Source organism: Magallana gigas, chromosome 10 (assembly GCF_963853765.1).
Source record: "Magallana gigas chromosome 10, xbMagGiga1.1, whole genome shotgun sequence".
In the NCBI taxonomy this organism is placed as follows: Eukaryota; Metazoa; Mollusca; class Bivalvia; order Ostreida; family Ostreidae; genus Magallana; species Magallana gigas.
Window position 1 is genome coordinate 3676456 of NC_088862.1, and position 17253 is coordinate 3693708.

Consider the following 17253-nt stretch of genomic DNA (forward strand, 5'->3'; position numbering starts at 1 on the left):
TTTACTAGGCAAACCACTGTAGGTGACCTAATATAAATCCTTGATCGTCTTTGTGTGGCCTCAGTCAAGTTGAATTACAACCTCCACAGAAATTTTATTGCAAAAAGATTTAATAAAAACAATTTGCCAACAAAAATATCTGTGGGGGCAACCTGAAAGTATTCCAAAAAAAGCAAAGCAACAAATTAAGCACATTGCACAAAACATGGGTGTATCTCCTCCTTCAGAGTTCTCAACTCCAGCGTTGGCCCCCTCTTTGTTTTTAAGACGTTTGTTCATCATCCAAAGTAAGACCTTGAGTTGGCAGTGTCTGATCCAGTGGTTTGGCCTTATAGGGGTGGTTCCTGAACAAAATAAGGTATTAAAACCACTTCTACTTGGAACTGAATGACTATGCTAGTCGTATATACAGAGATAAATTAAACAATTTGTTTTATAACAAAAAAACCTACTCTAAAAGTACTCAAAATCATTGTACTTGCAGGCTTTACAAAACAAAACAAGAAAGAGATATTCTTTCAAAACAATATTGTGTACAAAAGAACTAATCTAAATAAACATATCTAAGAAACAATTAAACTTGACTATTTCCAAGAAACCATACATGATTACAAATGACGCCCTAGAAGGTGGACTATACTCACAAATTCATGCACAAAGAATTTTTAGGTAAATATACACTTTTCTATAGCGTCTGGCAGACTTCATTGGCCTCTGTAGATGCTGCATCCACTGCAACTTTGCAGAATATTAGAATAGGATTAAATTAAAATTAGAATACCCATTGGCAAAAAGAAATTGCAGCATATAAGACATCTCATCAAAATCATCACACATTGATACAACAAGCAAAAAGAACCACATAAAGCAAACTGAATACATACCTTGCCTTAGAGATATAAACAATGCCAAAAAATATGTTCAAGTAGACAATGAAATTACTGGGAACAAAATTTAGCATGCATTAAAAACAACAACACACAATTAAAATACATACCTCACAACAGGACAACAAACAAATACATGTATTAACAATAAAATGTCTTACTCTCTCTGTTAGCAGATATCGTTTCCTTGCACCTTACCAGGAGGAGGGCAGGACTAGTAAAATAGAATTCATCAAAAACAACAGAAATACATACCTTGCATATCCCAATCACATACAACAATATTTAAAATTAAAAACATATCTCACTTAATACAACAAAATTAATTAAATAAATGCTAAATACATGTAGATGATTAATTACAGTAAATCTTAATCTCCGCCACCATCAGATATGAGAAAAAAACACAACATTAAAATTTTTTTAAAGAAAAAACAATACAAGTCATGTCAATTTTATAATCCCACTATATATTACAAATATAATCCCAATATACATTACAAATGTAAACAACACAAACAATGTCAAACACTATTTTTAAATACAAACCAATAAAGGACTTTGTCTTCATCTGTTGCTGGCTTTGCATACATCTTAGATATGCTGCATGATCATGGCCATGTTAAGACTATACTTTAGAATTCATAAAGAAGGAGAGTTTTGTATAAGGATATAGGAAAATATCGGTATTCATTTAAAGGGTTATTCAAATATTAGAAATTCTTCTCTACCAAAATGATAGTTAATATGCTTACAAATTTATTGTAATTTTCCCAAATTTTAAGGTAGATGCAATGGTTAAGCCTCCTTAAGCCTAATATTACCGTAGAAATTCTTTATTTTCCAAAGACTGATCCATTCTGATGTCACCTGTGTACCATACATGCTGCTGCCACCGTCGATACTAAAACCAAACAACAGCCCCAAAACACAACACACAATTCAACAACACAAAGATATGCATCATACACAACAATACAGGATAAACCCAACAGAAACAATAATGTGCACACCATCAATTATAACTCTGAACAATAAAAAAAAAAGTGGCAAACACAAATTACAAAATTACTCATTATACACAAGATGTAATATTATATGAATAGAAAACAAACACAGCTGCACACAATGAATTTTAGGATAAAAAAACACATGCAAGAATTTAAAATACAATCATTATGGAAAATGACATACCTTTTCTTTGCTGAATATTACTGTTTGTACCTTTGCTCTGGCAGTTCCCTTCAAGAACTGGGGAATAAAGCTGATGATTCCCATGTTTACTGATGAAGGGCTTCCCTGTGTTTGGTTATGTGCTGATTGGTCCTCTGTGTGTTGGTAGATCCTTTCTGTGTTTTTTGGTTCTTCTATGTGCTGATGGTTCCATTGTGTGCTGGTGGTTCCATTGTGTGCTGGCAGTTCCTCAATGTGATGATGGCTCATCAATGTGCTGATGGTTCCTTGATATGCTAACAGTTCCTCAATTTGCTGATGATTTCTACCCATGCTAAATTGCAAATGGTTCCTTTTTTAGCTAGTGGTTCTTCTATGTCCTGGTAATTTCTCTGTTTGTGATGGCTCCTCTGTTTGTGGTGGATCCTCTGTGTGCATGGCTCTTAAATGTGCTGAAGGCTCCTCAATATGCTGGTAGTTCCTCTGTGTGTTGAAGGCTCCTCAATGTGCCGATGGTTTCTATGTGTGCTGCTGGTTCCTCAATGTGCTGCTGGTTCCTCAATGTTCAAATGGTTCCTCTGTGTGCTGCTGGTTCCTTAGTGTGCTACTGGTTTCTCTGTGAGCTGCTGGTTCCTCAATGTGCTGCTGGTTCTTCAATATGCTGATGGTTTCTCTCTGCTATTGGTTCCTCTGTGCTGATAGTTCCTCATTGTGATGGTATTCCTCTGGGTTTTATGGTTTCTCTCTGCTAATGGTTCCTCAGTGCTGATAGTTTCTCAATATGCTGATGGTTTCTCAATATGCTGATGGTTCCTCTGTGCTGATAGTTCCTAAATCTGCTGGTATTCCTCTGGGTTTTATGGCTCCTCTATGCTAATGGTTCCTCAATATGCTGTCCCTCTAAGTGCTGATGGTTGATCAGTGCTGTTAGTTCCTCAATATGCCAATGGTTCCTCTGTGTGATTATTGCTCCTCAATATGCTGATGGTTCCTCCTTGTGCTGATGGTTCCTCTGTTTTAGCGTTTCCTCTGTGTGATAAAGGTTCTGGTTGCTTTCCTGTGTTTCCTCTGTAAATTGTCTCCACGTTTAAAGTATCTAAAAAGTAACAAAGAAATTTTACATCTCGCATCCTAAATATTATCCATCAAATATAAATGTTTTGTTCTTTACATCATGTATTTTCATATGCTCCCTCCATGCATCCACGCTTTGAGAAACATTATTTAATGATGTTTAAAAAAATTATATAAACAGTTTCAACTGTCTTTGTCTGTGATAACGTTACGAATCAATTTTGAACCCTAAAACCCAATGATTTTATAAAACATGAGTGACACAAAATGGGCGTGTCTTATAGCATAACCGAAAAAGGGTATTGGCTGCGCCGCGTAGTAATACATGTACATAGCATGTGCTACATAAGAAAATAGTGATTTTAAAATAATGTTTTTTGAAGTGTACAAATTGGAAATAATATACATTGGCGGATCCAGAGGGGGGGTTCCGGGGGTCGGAACCCCCCCTTTCTCTGAGACATATGTTTTTTTTGAAAACTTGTAATGCCTATTTAAAGGCAATTTTTCCCATTTATACCATAAATACTTTAATTATTTCAAATAAATGCTTTTAAAATTGCTCATCTAAAGAATTTCTTATGCGGGTTATGCTATTTTTCTGGAATGCTAGCTGCCTTAATACCTGAATCACAAACGAAGCCTTCCCAACCCCCCCAACCCCCCATGAATCGGAAATTACGTTACAAAAATACCGTGTAAGGGGTTTATATGTAAACCATTATGTAAATGCACAACTTTTCACAACTTTCTTGAATATGATCGCATCTGTACTAGTGCCGGGTGATGTTGCGCACCCATTACAGAGGTCACATCAAGTTCCCTGGGACGACTATTGCTTGTACCATTGTATTACACATGTACAATCTATTCAGCACATTAAGTATCCCAATTTTTTGTCATATCCTATCATTTAGACCTTTATTTAAGAAGGCAATCAATAGAAATCAAAATCGATAAATAGTTTAGAATTTAAACATCAAAGACATAAAAAAATTACCAAAAAATTTATATTTATAATAGCTTGTCGTAATAAGTCTGAATCATTTTTTTTTTTGTTTTTAGTGTTTCTTTCTATTAAGCATAAACGTACGTTCTCATTGCTGGAGACTTGTTTTTTTTTCTTAGGCTAGAAATTGTGCAAATCGTCCTTACCTAACCCAAAACGCTTAATAAATGCAGTGCACTCTGATATTAAGATAGGTATGAAATACATGTAGATATTGACGAGATAACTGTTAATTAAATTTACGCATGGAAAACGTTCAAAAGGCCTTGTTTGTTGAAAAATAATGAATTTTGCACGTATTGATTTTCATTAATTGGAACCCCCCCTTTTCCAAATTGCTGGATCCGCCTCTGATATAAATATAAGGAATAAGGAATCATTCTTTGAATATGATGAGGTTATAATTTCGGTCGGAGCGTGGTAAAATCTATCATAAAGCCCTTCGGGCTTTATTGGATTTAACCCCGCCCCCGACCGAAATTATCACCTCATAATACTCAAAGAATGATTCCTTATTCCTTAAATAACAACTTGAAACAGTGATCACGTGCTCACCCTCAAGATATCAGTTTTAGTCTAATGTTTATATTCTTTACCATGGCCATAGTTCGGTTTGTACAGAACAACGTACTTCTGACTTTTCGCCTGTTTTACATTTTAGCCTTTTCGATTTACGTCAAACTAGACAATTATTATTTTATCTGAAGACCGTGTGATGAAGATTGGCCTAATTAAAAAACAAAAACAAAGGGTATTTATATATCAAAGAGGAAAAAGATTGATGAAGCACAAACCAAACTTCCATTTTTGTTGCGTACCTTGTCCAGTTTCTTCATTGCCGTATCCGGGCATCTTTTCTTCTGTATCCATGGAGGAGTTTTTCTTTCTTACATTTGTTAAAATTCATAATTCTGGACATATTCTAACTTATATTGACAAAAATAGTCATGTATGAATGGATACCAAGTTTGTTTTAGCGAACAGTTATCCCTATAAGCCATATTCTTTTCTATTTCCATACCTATATACACGTGAAAACATCTTGAAAGAAGTTGAATGCACCCTTGTCTAAACCACCCAACCAATGAACTCCACAGGGCTCAGAGATTGTAAAAAAAAAGTTACAAATGTGCTTACCAGCTGGATCGAGAAACACGAAACTACCAATGTAGTTCACTCACAGTAGTTCACCAATTCAGTCAGGCTACCAGTTTCCTAGTATATGTGCTTCTAAGGCAAAAGTTATGAACAAATGCATTGGTACAATTTTGAACATCACTCCTCGTCGAGGTCTGGCCCGGGACTGCACGAGTTCACTATACTTCGCGACTGGCCAAACTGGTTTACTAAATATAGTTTTAATTGCTGACTAACACTCATACTTACGGAACAACGCACTGGCCAGAATTATAACTTCAAAACTTGAAACCCAACAAAATAATCTCGATAGTACTATATTGCTAATTACCAAATATTTTTTGTCATTACATAAGATATTAATTTTTGGGAAAGATCTTCAAAACTTTAGTGCATTCTGCGTAATTTCTTTTAAAGCATTCAGCGTATTATCGACCATATTTGATAAGTCACACAACAAAAAGGTTCCGGGCCCGCTTGACCCCCCCCCCCCCCCCGTGAATCGTAAACTGTTGGCTAGCGAAGATGGTGAAACTAAAATTCATTTCCTTATATTTTTTTTGGTGAAAGAAATCTATATCTGTCACATAAATATATGTTTTGTTAAGTATGTTCACTCCCAACTTGGTTTCCTCGGCACAAAAATGGCTTTATAGAAGAACCCCATCCCTCCTCAAAAACTGACGTAAAAGTCCCTAGATAATTCAAAACGACACTATTATTTATAGAATAGTATGCCTTATATATATATTATTCTGGCTTTCGTTTGAGTTACATGTATATCATCATTCTATTTATATCTCAAATCAATATATACATGCACCTAAAAATATAACCAAAGCTAAAACTTTATAATATATATCTATATAACTATAATATACCGGTAATAGTGGTATTTGATCAAACATAATGTCAAACTAGTATATAAAGCTTCAACATTTTCCATGTTTCCAAAAGCACGTGCTTGACCGACGAAAACCCGGTTTATATAGAAACATGATTTTTGTTTTACTGCACACCCTTGTGTAAACCTTCTGTATCTTAAGGTGTCCCCTAAAGCTTCACGGGCTTTGACCTTCTTACATCCTTACTGACCGGGATACTAGCTAGTATCCCGATCTAATAGGTATTGTGTGATCCGGGTGTGACGAAGAGATCAACTGATGCATATCCTGTCTCTTATTAAGCTGTTTTTGGTTGTAAATTGTTTGTTTGTGTGTTTGTTTTGAGGGGTTGGAGGGAGGGGGTAATAATTTGTGCATTTTCTTTACATAGAAATGAGAAGCTTTGAATAAAAACTGTAGTGACAAAAAGGGGGGTGTTCATTACCTATAGTTATATTAATTAAGGTATTGTCCAATATTTCCTGAAAGACACGGATTAAACCCTGTTGGTTCCCTGTATGCCGGACTACAGTGCATGTTTACACGGGTTCATTATCCCTGTTCAGATAGCCGTGAACAATGTATATATACACGGTCCCTCGGGTTTAAATATGGACAAGAAATCAATGTGTATATATCTACGTATATCTGCATTGCCAACACACCGACACTCCACCTTCTTTCGAAATCGGGTGAGTTAATTGAATTACCAAGAAGATTCAATACAATTAATTTTAAAATTAAATTCAATAATATCTCGAAATCGCAGTAATTTTTGTTGGCTCAACCTGCATTGTGATGTTTTATTTTGCTGAGTTTGCAGAACATTTATATAATGGTATTTTTCGTGACCCCTGCCTATTAGCTCAGAGATTTTCTGAGTGCAGTTGAATTTATCGATCTAGATTTGGAGTCTCGTCGGTTTTCTTGGTATTCACTTTCGACCAGTGCATTACATGCACGCGGTCGTCTCTGACTGCGGATCAATGGTGTATTGTGGAGTAGATATCTATGTTTTGGTCTCCGTCCTCAATCAATGATGTATTGAATATCTTTGTAGATATAACTGTAAGACTGGCATCGACTCATCTTTTATACATGGAGTGCGGGCAGGTGAAGCACCGGCAGTCAGCTGTATTGATCCATTACTGAGTGGAAAAGGACCGAGAGTATCGAAATAATCCCTCAGATATCCTCGGGAATTTAGCTTCATCCCAACATTCTCCAACAATGGTGATTAAATATCTCCGGGAGGGGATGCCGAAGACGGTGTCCACAAGTGAAGTCCCGGTGTTGTATCACGAGCCGCACATTGAGGAAGGTTACCGCCAGAGTGGCCTGCCGTGGATGTATTACATATCGAGTCTGTTCCAGATGCACAACGAAACGCTCAATGTCTGGACCCACCTCATCGGGTTCGTCCTCTGTGTGTACAACCTCCTGTCTTTCCAGGACAAATACGATCTGATCGACGATCCTTACATGTGGCCGCTGGTTGCTGGGTACGCCGGAATGAGCGCCATGTTTTTATTTAGCGCATGCGCACACCTGATGGCCAACACGTCCAGTGTGGTGCACTATACGGGTTTTGGCGTGGACTATGCAGGACTCAGCTTATATGGGATCGGGAGTGTGGTGCTCCATTTCAATTATACAGTTCACCATTCCGTCAAAGGTTCATTCATTCACGAGTACTCCGTGCCAATAGGCTGTGTGCTGACCATCTTCGTCTGTGTATGTGGATGTGTTTCTAAATTTAGATACAGCAGACCGTATCCATTCGCGCGGAAGTTGTGGATCATCGTTCCGGTCGGGCTTGTGTTTATTCTAGTGGAGATTCCCATACTACATAGACTGTACTTATACCTCCTACACCGAATCCACGACGAGAGTCTTATACACCACCTAGGTCACATGACCTTCTTCATCGTGGCGGCCGTGTTTTTCGGGTCCCACATTCCCGAGCGGTGGTATCCCGGGAAGTTTGACCTGATTGGACACAGCCACCAGATCTTTCACGTGTTTATTGTCCTTGTGGCCATCGAGCAGACGGAGGCCCTCAAAATAGACATCTTTAACCAGAGACAAAATGGCCTCTCTCACGTGACCGAGTCCAAGTCCAGCTTCATTCACACGTTCGGTGTGGTTCTGTTCGTCCTTTTTGTTGATACATGCAGCGTGTATTATTTTCATAAGTGTGTCAAAGACAGGGAAACCAAGTCAGAATGACATCAACGCGTACCTGTGTTTGTTTGTTCTCATTAATTTGCATTGATTCTGTTATTTATTGATACCATGCAGTAACCTAAGGCATCTGTAGCAAAGTTTTATTTCTCACTGTTATACATTTAATTACCACACGTGTGAAAATGTTTTAGGAAGAATGGAAAATTTACATGTTCATATCATTAGAAGATAAACCTAATATGCAGCAATTCAATTTAAAACATGTTTCATCTTAGCGCACAATGAACAGTTATTCATATTTATCGCAATCAGGCTGGGTATTTACTTGGCTTTTAATGAATCGTCGTGCCGAACAATAAGAGGCATAACGAACGCACATATCTGATGAGGAATTTTATACATGGATCAGATGTATTTTTAATTAGCGTACATTCCCATCTATCTAATTAAATTTTCATGCAGTGCTTTGATGTACATACGATTGACTTTGAACTTTTAAAATGAAGGTCGGAACGAATAAATTGGCGTGCAATAGCAATTGCCCAAATTACGCTTAAATCAATTCTAGTTTTGCAATATTGTATTTTCTTTTCTTATGACGCGCAAAAATCTGTTTATTTCGGCTACATGTAACTGCTTACTAAATACATGTTAATTTGTATATTATACATGTAAAAGACAATAACACTTTGTATTAAATATTTAGTTCCTGTTTTGGAGAGTAACAGTTGAAATTGACACCCCGTGAAAACCATTGTCCATCGACGCGAAGCGGAGGTTGACAATGGTTTTCAAGGGGTGTTAATTTCAACTGTTACCGTCTTCAACAGGCACTATTTGTTTTATTGTAATTTTAGAGAAAAATTTTCTGCGTTTATAGAAATGACATGTATTCTACGCGAACCGTAAGCGCATAATTTACCTTTATGTAACAATTCGTTGTGTTACCCGTTGCCCAGTGTATTGCTAACGCTGAGGGTAATAGAACAGATTATCAACTGCGTCTAAACCAATCAGATTTCAGTATCTAACATGAAAGTATAATGATATCTTTTGTGAATAACGATGAAGAATTAACGTACGTTAGTAGCAACTGTTCTTATTAACTGGGGATTTGCTATTTATAATTTGTTCCCTCTTTGGCACTGATTCGCGTTGAGGCCGAAATAATCGTGCGATCCCCGATTTCAATGTTTTATTACCGTACTTCACTGGATGAAATCCATTTTCGTTTATAACTGCAAACAAATTATCATTATCGATCTCTCTCACCTTAAAAGAAACACTTACTCCTTCAACAAAGCTCTGTCAGCATGTAGTACTACAATTAGCTCATGTTAAGTATAGTAAGTGTAACAATTTCATTGACACGTGTAATAATTTCATTGTCACGTTGATCTATTCTTTTTAACAATTAAGTGGGCAAGTTTATATCGACCTAACCTAATCCCAATTGGAAATGGTTCGAGATCGACTATTCCGTTAAGATATAGAGCCGAAACAAACATTACTACAAGACCGACATCATACGTATGTATAATCATGAACATCATAAATATGTGTAATTAGCTGCTGATATAGGCTAGTTATATTTTGAAGACTATTTACTCTCATCCATGCACATTGAAAAATCAAAGTGTCTTGAAAAGATTCTTTCCTTCCTTTACTAGTAACTGTTATTATTTTAGTTACGACTGATTTCTCCGTGCAGTGAGCTAGACTCCTACTTTTGTAGTCCAAAATATTTATTACCACAGGTAATTTTATAAAAGACGACAGATGAGCCAGTTAAATGTTGAGGAGGCCGGAAGGTCGACACAATACCCCTCAGGGCTGGTCAACAAATTACCCCTCAGTGGTGGTCAACACATTATCCCTCAGTGGTGGTCAACACATTACCCCTCAGGGGTGGACAACACATTTACCCCTCAGGAGTGGTCAACACATTACCCCTCAGGGGTGGACAACACATTTACCCCTCAGGGGTGGACAACACATTATCCCTCAGGGGTGGACAACACATTACCCCTCAGGGGTGGACAACTCATTTACCCCTCAGGGATAGACAACACATTATCCCTCAGGGGTGGACAACACATTACCCCCCCCCCTCAGGGGTGGACAACACATTTACCCCTCGGGGGTGGACAACACATTATCCCTCAGGGGTGGTCAACACATTACCCCTTGGGGGTGGTCAACACATTACCCCTCAGGGGTGGTCAACACATTACCCCTCAGGGATGGACAGCACATTTACCCCTTAAACCACAGGACCGTAAAACTTAGATGAGCTCATTTTTGATCTCGGTCTCACTTTTCCACTATATATTCCTTGTGAAAAAGTGAGACTGGGATCAAAAGTGATCTCGTCTATGTTTTATGGCCCCGGGGCCAGATTTACCTTAGGGGATTAAAACATAATATTTTGGGCCAGAAACTGTTATATAGGACAAAATTCCAAATATTTAAGATTTAAAATTTCAGCATTTATATATCTTTATACAGAGCGTTTTATCTCGGAAGATAAATGGTCAAATTATGACCAAAACGATCATGGTCCTATTAAGATGTAATATTGTAGGAAATCTAGATTGTCAAACATCTGTGCCACAAATTCATTTAACCATACATCTTGAAGTTTTTTTTTCTATAGATACTAGTATAGTATAAAATACTATCATGTAGTGAAGAAAAATACTGATCATCGAATTCATAGATACATACATTGAAACCGCCAGTAGAGACAACTCTATTTACAATGATGTATTGTATGCTACCTTGGATTACTTACTTTGTTTCGTAAGACAGTTATTCATTTTGGTATTGATTTTACATATCTAATTCATTTCATACTTACTAAACTCATTATTAATTAAGTTGTCCATTGCATGCGTGTATGAGAAAAAGATTGTAAAGAAATTTAAACTGTGGTTAGCCATGGCATAGAAGAACGCACAGATTATTTCAAAACTACTGTTAACTATGTGCCGAAAACTGATTGAAGCCAAATTGCATTTGTAGTACTGTATACGTATGTGAAAGTTTTCACATTATATACATTTTTTTCTTTTGTCCCTTTAATCACAAGGGCCTCATCTGTGTGCAAAATTATCATTAAAGCGTATGTTTACTACAGAAACTCTTGGTTTTTTTATGGTTATAGCTAACTGAAATTAAAAAAAAAAAAATATATATATATATATATATATATATATACATATATATATATATATATATATATATATATATATATATATATATATATATATATATTGTTTCATATAAAAAAAACCACGTTAATCTGACATATTTATCTCGTAATTAGGAGTAAAAAAAATAGCGTAAATCTCGTTCATGTACATAGTGTAACTATATTAGGCCAGCATTTTTTTATTTTTAGGTTTACAAACAACAAAATGATAAAGTTTCGTAGGAGGAGGAAATAAAAAAAAAATCTCTTTTGACCTACAATTTTTTTACTTTTAGGTTTACGAACCATAAAATTGTAAAGTTCTGTAGGAGAAAAAAAAACTTTTATGACATCATCTTTATTCTAATATTAATATAATGAATGACAACTTCATGATAGTGGTGTATAACTGCACCAAGTGTAGCATGTGAAAAGTATGTCATCTGTGTAACATATCTCTGAAATAGTACAATAGAATATTAGACATACAGCTTTGATAATTACATGTACATATAGCAATGTCAGGGGTTTGCAATTACAAAATTTGGCCACAAAGTTACTAGCCCGAGATTCAAATTTACTAGTCAGACTATTGTCAGACATGTCAACATTTCATTTTTTTAAAAAAACCTAAATTTTATGTACATAAAGTAATAATGTTTTCTCCTGTATGATACTAGTATTTAATATAGCATTAAATGATTTATTTTTGACGTCGTCGTGTCAATAACTGCCGTCAGGTGAGCAGACAAATTGAATAACGCGCGTTAGCGCGTTATGATAATTTGTCTGTTCACCTGACGGCAGTTATTGACACGACGACGTCAAAAATAAATCATTTAATACTTATATTTACATTCCCTTACTGAAGAAATCAATTGTTTACTTAAATAAATCGATATTAAGTGCAGATCACGGAGGGAGTGAATAAGTAACAGCAAGAACTGCTGTTTTGTAAAACCGGTTTAAACTGGTTTTCACATAGACCGTTGAGAGGAGATCAACGAGCATGGAAATATAATCCATGATACATAACTCTTGAAATATTGCTTTTTACAATAAAGTCAACTTTTTTGTCGAATAATTATAAAACATGGTGTTTTGACAACATTCATAAAATACATTTTTTAACCGATAACATAGAAATCACTGTTTGAGAACTACTTATGTAAATTACTCGTAAATTCATACGCAGTGAATAGGTGTTGCATTTAGAGGCATTTAACCATCACTGAATTTAATGGAAAAACACAGTAGAATGTAAATATTTATTAATATACAAAATATTTAGTACTTTTACGTTTTCTGCAGTTAAAAAATATTCAACTTCATTGATCTCACATTTTATTTACAAAATTGGTTTGGGTGTTTATATGTGAGAAAACTCAAACATAACATTGTGAATGTGAACAGACGAGCTATAAAATCACTGCAACTATATGTGTGCATGTATTTTATCCTGTTGAATTTCCATGTTCAAAGTACAACTATGCAATGAATAATGTAATGGTAAATTTTAATTGAAAATAACGGAAAATGCACAAACAATAATATGATTTTTTTAATTCACTAGGCAGGTCACTTTAAAATGTGTTCATGAGAATAGTTACTGCAGAAATTTATAATATACCTAATACATCTCTCTCTCTCTCTCTCTCTCTGTAAAATAAATTTTTAAAAAAGCCAATGAATACATATGCCAATTCAACACATAAAGAAAGGGAATCATTTTACAGTGATGTACATGAAAACAGCTGCACAGGTAACTATCAAAGCCATGTTCAGTGAGGTGTGACTATCTCGTCTAGCCACTGGTCAATACTGTCGGTAAAACTTCAAAGTATGAAACTCACAGCAGAGTGTTTTTAGAAGCTTCTCTGAAGAATGTAGCACGAGAAAAAGATGCGTAAGAAATTTTTAGGCTATCATGACACAAAAAGAGCAGATTTTATGCCTCTGTGATAACAATGACGATATACTTTTCCTACGAGAAAAAATTTGCTGTCGGGGAGAAAAAAAAGGTCTTTTTTGTAATTTTATTTTTTTTCTAAAAACTCAGAAAACCGAGCGGCGGGTTTGTAAACCTAAAAATAAAAAAATGCTGGCCTTAAGGTCTTTATGAATCTGATCTGGCTATGTTGGTCTAAGAAAATTTGAGATAAATTACAAAGAAAATTATACTACCAGTATCTTTCTTGATGTAATGCTGATGTAACTCATGCAGTTACATGAAGACTCGTGATGTAATACTGATGTAACTCATGCAGTTACATGAAGACTAATGATGTAACACTGATGTAACTCATGCAGTGACGTGAAGACTCTCTAGTTGTAATACTGAGGTAATACATGCAGTTATGTGAAGACTATCTTGATGTAAAACTGATGTAATACATGCAGTGACGTGAAGAATATCTTGATGTAATGCTGATGTAATACATGCAGTGACGTAAAGACTCTCTTGATGTAATACTGATGTAATACATGCAGTGACGTAAAGTCTCTCTTGATGTAATCCATGCAGTTACGTGAAAACTCTCTTGATGTAATACTGATGTAACTCATGCAGTTATGTGAAGACTCTCTAGCTGTAATACGGATGTTTTACATGCAGTTAAGTGAAAACTCTCTTGATTTAATATAAGAAGTTACATGTGTGTGAATACTCTCTTGATGTAATACTGATGTCATACATGCAGTTACGTGAAGACTCCTTGATGTAATACTGATGTAATACATGCAGTTGCGTGAAAACTCTCTTGATGTAATACATGCAGTTATGTGAAGACTCTCTTGATGTAATACTGATGTAATACGTGCAGTTACGTGAAAACTCTCTTGATGTAATACTGATTAGTACAAACAGTTACGTGAAGACTCTCTTGACGTAATACTGATGTAACTCATGCAGTTACTAGTACGTGAAGACTCTCTTGATATAATACTAGTACTGATGTAATACATGCAGTTACATGAAGACTCTCTTTATGTAATACTGATGTTACTCATGCAGTTACGTGAAGACTCTCTTGATATAATACTGATGTAATACATGTAGTTACATGAAAACTCTCTTGATGTAATACTGATGTAATACATGCAGTTACATGAAGACTCTCTTGATGTAATAGTTATGTTACTAGTTACATGAAGACTTTTTTGGTGTAATACTGATGTTATACATGCAGTTACGGGGAGGGGGTGCATGTATTACATCATACGTGAAAACGCTCTTAATGTAATACTGATGTAATACATGCAGTTACGTGAAGACGCTCTTGATGTAATACTGATGTTATACATGCAGTTACATGAAGACACCAGAGTATGGATGGAATAACTACATGTCATTTATATCACTGTATGCGATACATCAGTCAAGAAAAAGCACCCCACCATTGGACAATATTTAATGTAAAATCCATGCGCGGATCAAGAAAATTTTCCACGGGGAGGGGGGTGATTCCGAAGAACAATTATGTTTTTTTTTCGGGGGGGGGGTTCCAAGGCCTACTTTCATAAATTTACTAGATGACTTAAATAAGTTTGAAGCTTTCAGGGAGGGAGGGGGTCACGATATCCTTTCTTGCAATTACCAATAGTAATTTAGAGATATGCGTGGTGTTTGATAATGATATTTTTTAAGGCACAGTAGCAATGGGATATTTTCTTGTTATTGCGATATCATTTTGTCGGTACTTCTATATCCCTTCTCGTAATTATAAAATAGAATTATGTGTCAATAATAAGATATTTTCTATATTGTATAAATACTTCGGAATTGAGAGATCTTTCCGTGTGATTACGAGATTTTATACTTTATTGGTATTTTTTTTTGCCCAGAAAGAAGAACTTTAGAATTTTACCTAAGCAAAGAGGACCCTTGGTTGTTTATGTTTTATGAACCAAGCTCGCTCGATCGAGAATATTTATCCCTAAATAATATTTTTTTTTTTATAATCGAGGAAGTTTGGTGCATGTGGGTTATCTCTCTTTACTGCATACATGCATCTGAAACACACACACACACACACACACTCTCTCTCTCTCTCTCTCTCTCTCTCTCTCTCTCTCTCTCTCTCTCTCTCTCTCTCTCTCTCTCTCTCTCTCTCTCTCTCTCTCTCTGGCGTCAGAAGGAAATTGAAAGTGGGGGGCTAAACTAATGATAAAAAATCTTGACAGTAAAGATTTTTTTTTTCAAAAACATGAAATTCCTAATTCGGGGGGGGGGGGGGGGGGATAGCGTAGTATACCGCTTATTCCAAATAAAATCTTACAAAAGAAAAAATCCGAAAATCGTGAAATTCTCAATCCGTGAAGAAGTCTTATGTTTGCTGCGCAAAAGAGAAAAGAGTGGTGGGGGGGGGGGGGGGCAAGTCCCTCCCTGGCGCTGTGTGCCTGATGGTTAGGTATAACTTTGCGAAAAAAAGTGGGGGGGGGGAGGAGGATAATAATGAATACCTTTTTCAATTCATTTTGATCAGTAATCAAGGTTCAGGCGGATTTGGTTGAAATTTCTCCTAGTATGGCATTTGTTGTGTACATATTCCTTTCCTCTTTGTGTCCTCTTCTAATTTTCAATCTTAAGTTAAAAATTATTACATGACATAATTTTTAACTTTAGGTTGAAGATTAGTAAAGGACATCCTTTCGAGTTATATATATACAAATTATTGTAAAATATCATCATATATTTACATTACAAACTGTGAAAGATATGGTTTTGAATTTGTTATTATACGTGTATAGGGATAGCCGCGGGCGAATACGTTTTTATAATTTTTGCACATGGAATACTTTTGTAACAATTTAATACATTGTACAATATAATGTATTCAAATCAAATCATAGACTAATCTAATTAAGATCTCAAACTATCAGTTTATCAATGTTTGGAAAGAAAAAAAAAAATAACGATTTGTGTCAAAAAGCCGTTAAAATTTTCAGAAACAGAGAGCAATAAAAATTATAATTTTGTAAACAATTTTAGCAATCTGTGAATACCGAGGCCTGTTTTTACTTACTGTTCTTTTCAAACGGGCTAGGTCATGAAACTCCATTCTCATGTTTATGTCTGTGGGTATCGGAGACATAAATAAAGTTATTTATATCTCTCTGGTGGGTATGAAGGAGGTGGTGGGTTTGTAGATGGGGGTGTGAATAAATGAAGCATATATGTTCTTAGAAATTATATCTTACAATTCATTATGGAAAAAGTGAACATTATTTTTTAATATTCAATTATCCCTCGTAATATAACATTCTATAGATTATTTAGTGTAACTACTGCTTGACTTTGTTTTTTGAAGAGGGACTACATAGGCTCAGTCTGTTGCCCAAATCTTTTGAATCGTTAATAAAATTCGTTTAAATTAATCAATTATGTCAATGGCACGTCTGTTAAAAAAGGATAATAGAAATCTAAATGTAATGTATATATTAAAACATTCTGTCATCAATTTCATTTTAGTTTGCAACGCACAGTCAAGATACGTGCTTTTGCTTTAAATTATACGTGTTTTACCGAACAATTTTAATAAGAGTACATCTAAAACGCCTTTTGGCATGAAAAGCCTTTCAAACAATCCCATTTTAAAAGGCATTCTTTTTAGATAAAAGAAGCACTCCCAATGTCTGAATATTTCTACTATATGATATTACATGTACCCCGTACATAATATCAATTAAATAATCATTAAAAAAAAACAA

General features: G+C 35.4%; 1 protein-coding gene and 1 long non-coding RNA gene across 2 annotated transcripts; one reads left to right on the forward strand and one right to left on the reverse strand.

Moving 5' to 3' along the window:
• Positions 1 to 2319: 2319 nt before the first annotated feature.
• Positions 2320 to 5248, reverse strand: LOC117686786 (uncharacterized). Its single transcript, XR_010710182.1, has 2 exons — positions 4962 to 5248; positions 2320 to 3156 (listed from the first exon to the last, which is right to left on the reverse strand). It is a non-coding gene; the product is annotated as an uncharacterized lncRNA (long non-coding RNA).
• A 1457-nt stretch (positions 5249 to 6705) lies between these two features.
• LOC105334090 (membrane progestin receptor beta) lies at positions 6706 to 9086 on the forward strand. Its single transcript, XM_011437413.4, has 2 exons — positions 6706 to 6856; positions 7225 to 9086. Exon 2 carries the CDS (start codon positions 7395 to 7397, stop codon positions 8391 to 8393), a length of 999 nt encoding a protein of 332 aa, XP_011435715.2. The 5' UTR covers positions 6706 to 6856; positions 7225 to 7394; the 3' UTR covers positions 8394 to 9086.
• The last annotated feature ends 8167 nt before the right edge of the window (positions 9087 to 17253 follow it).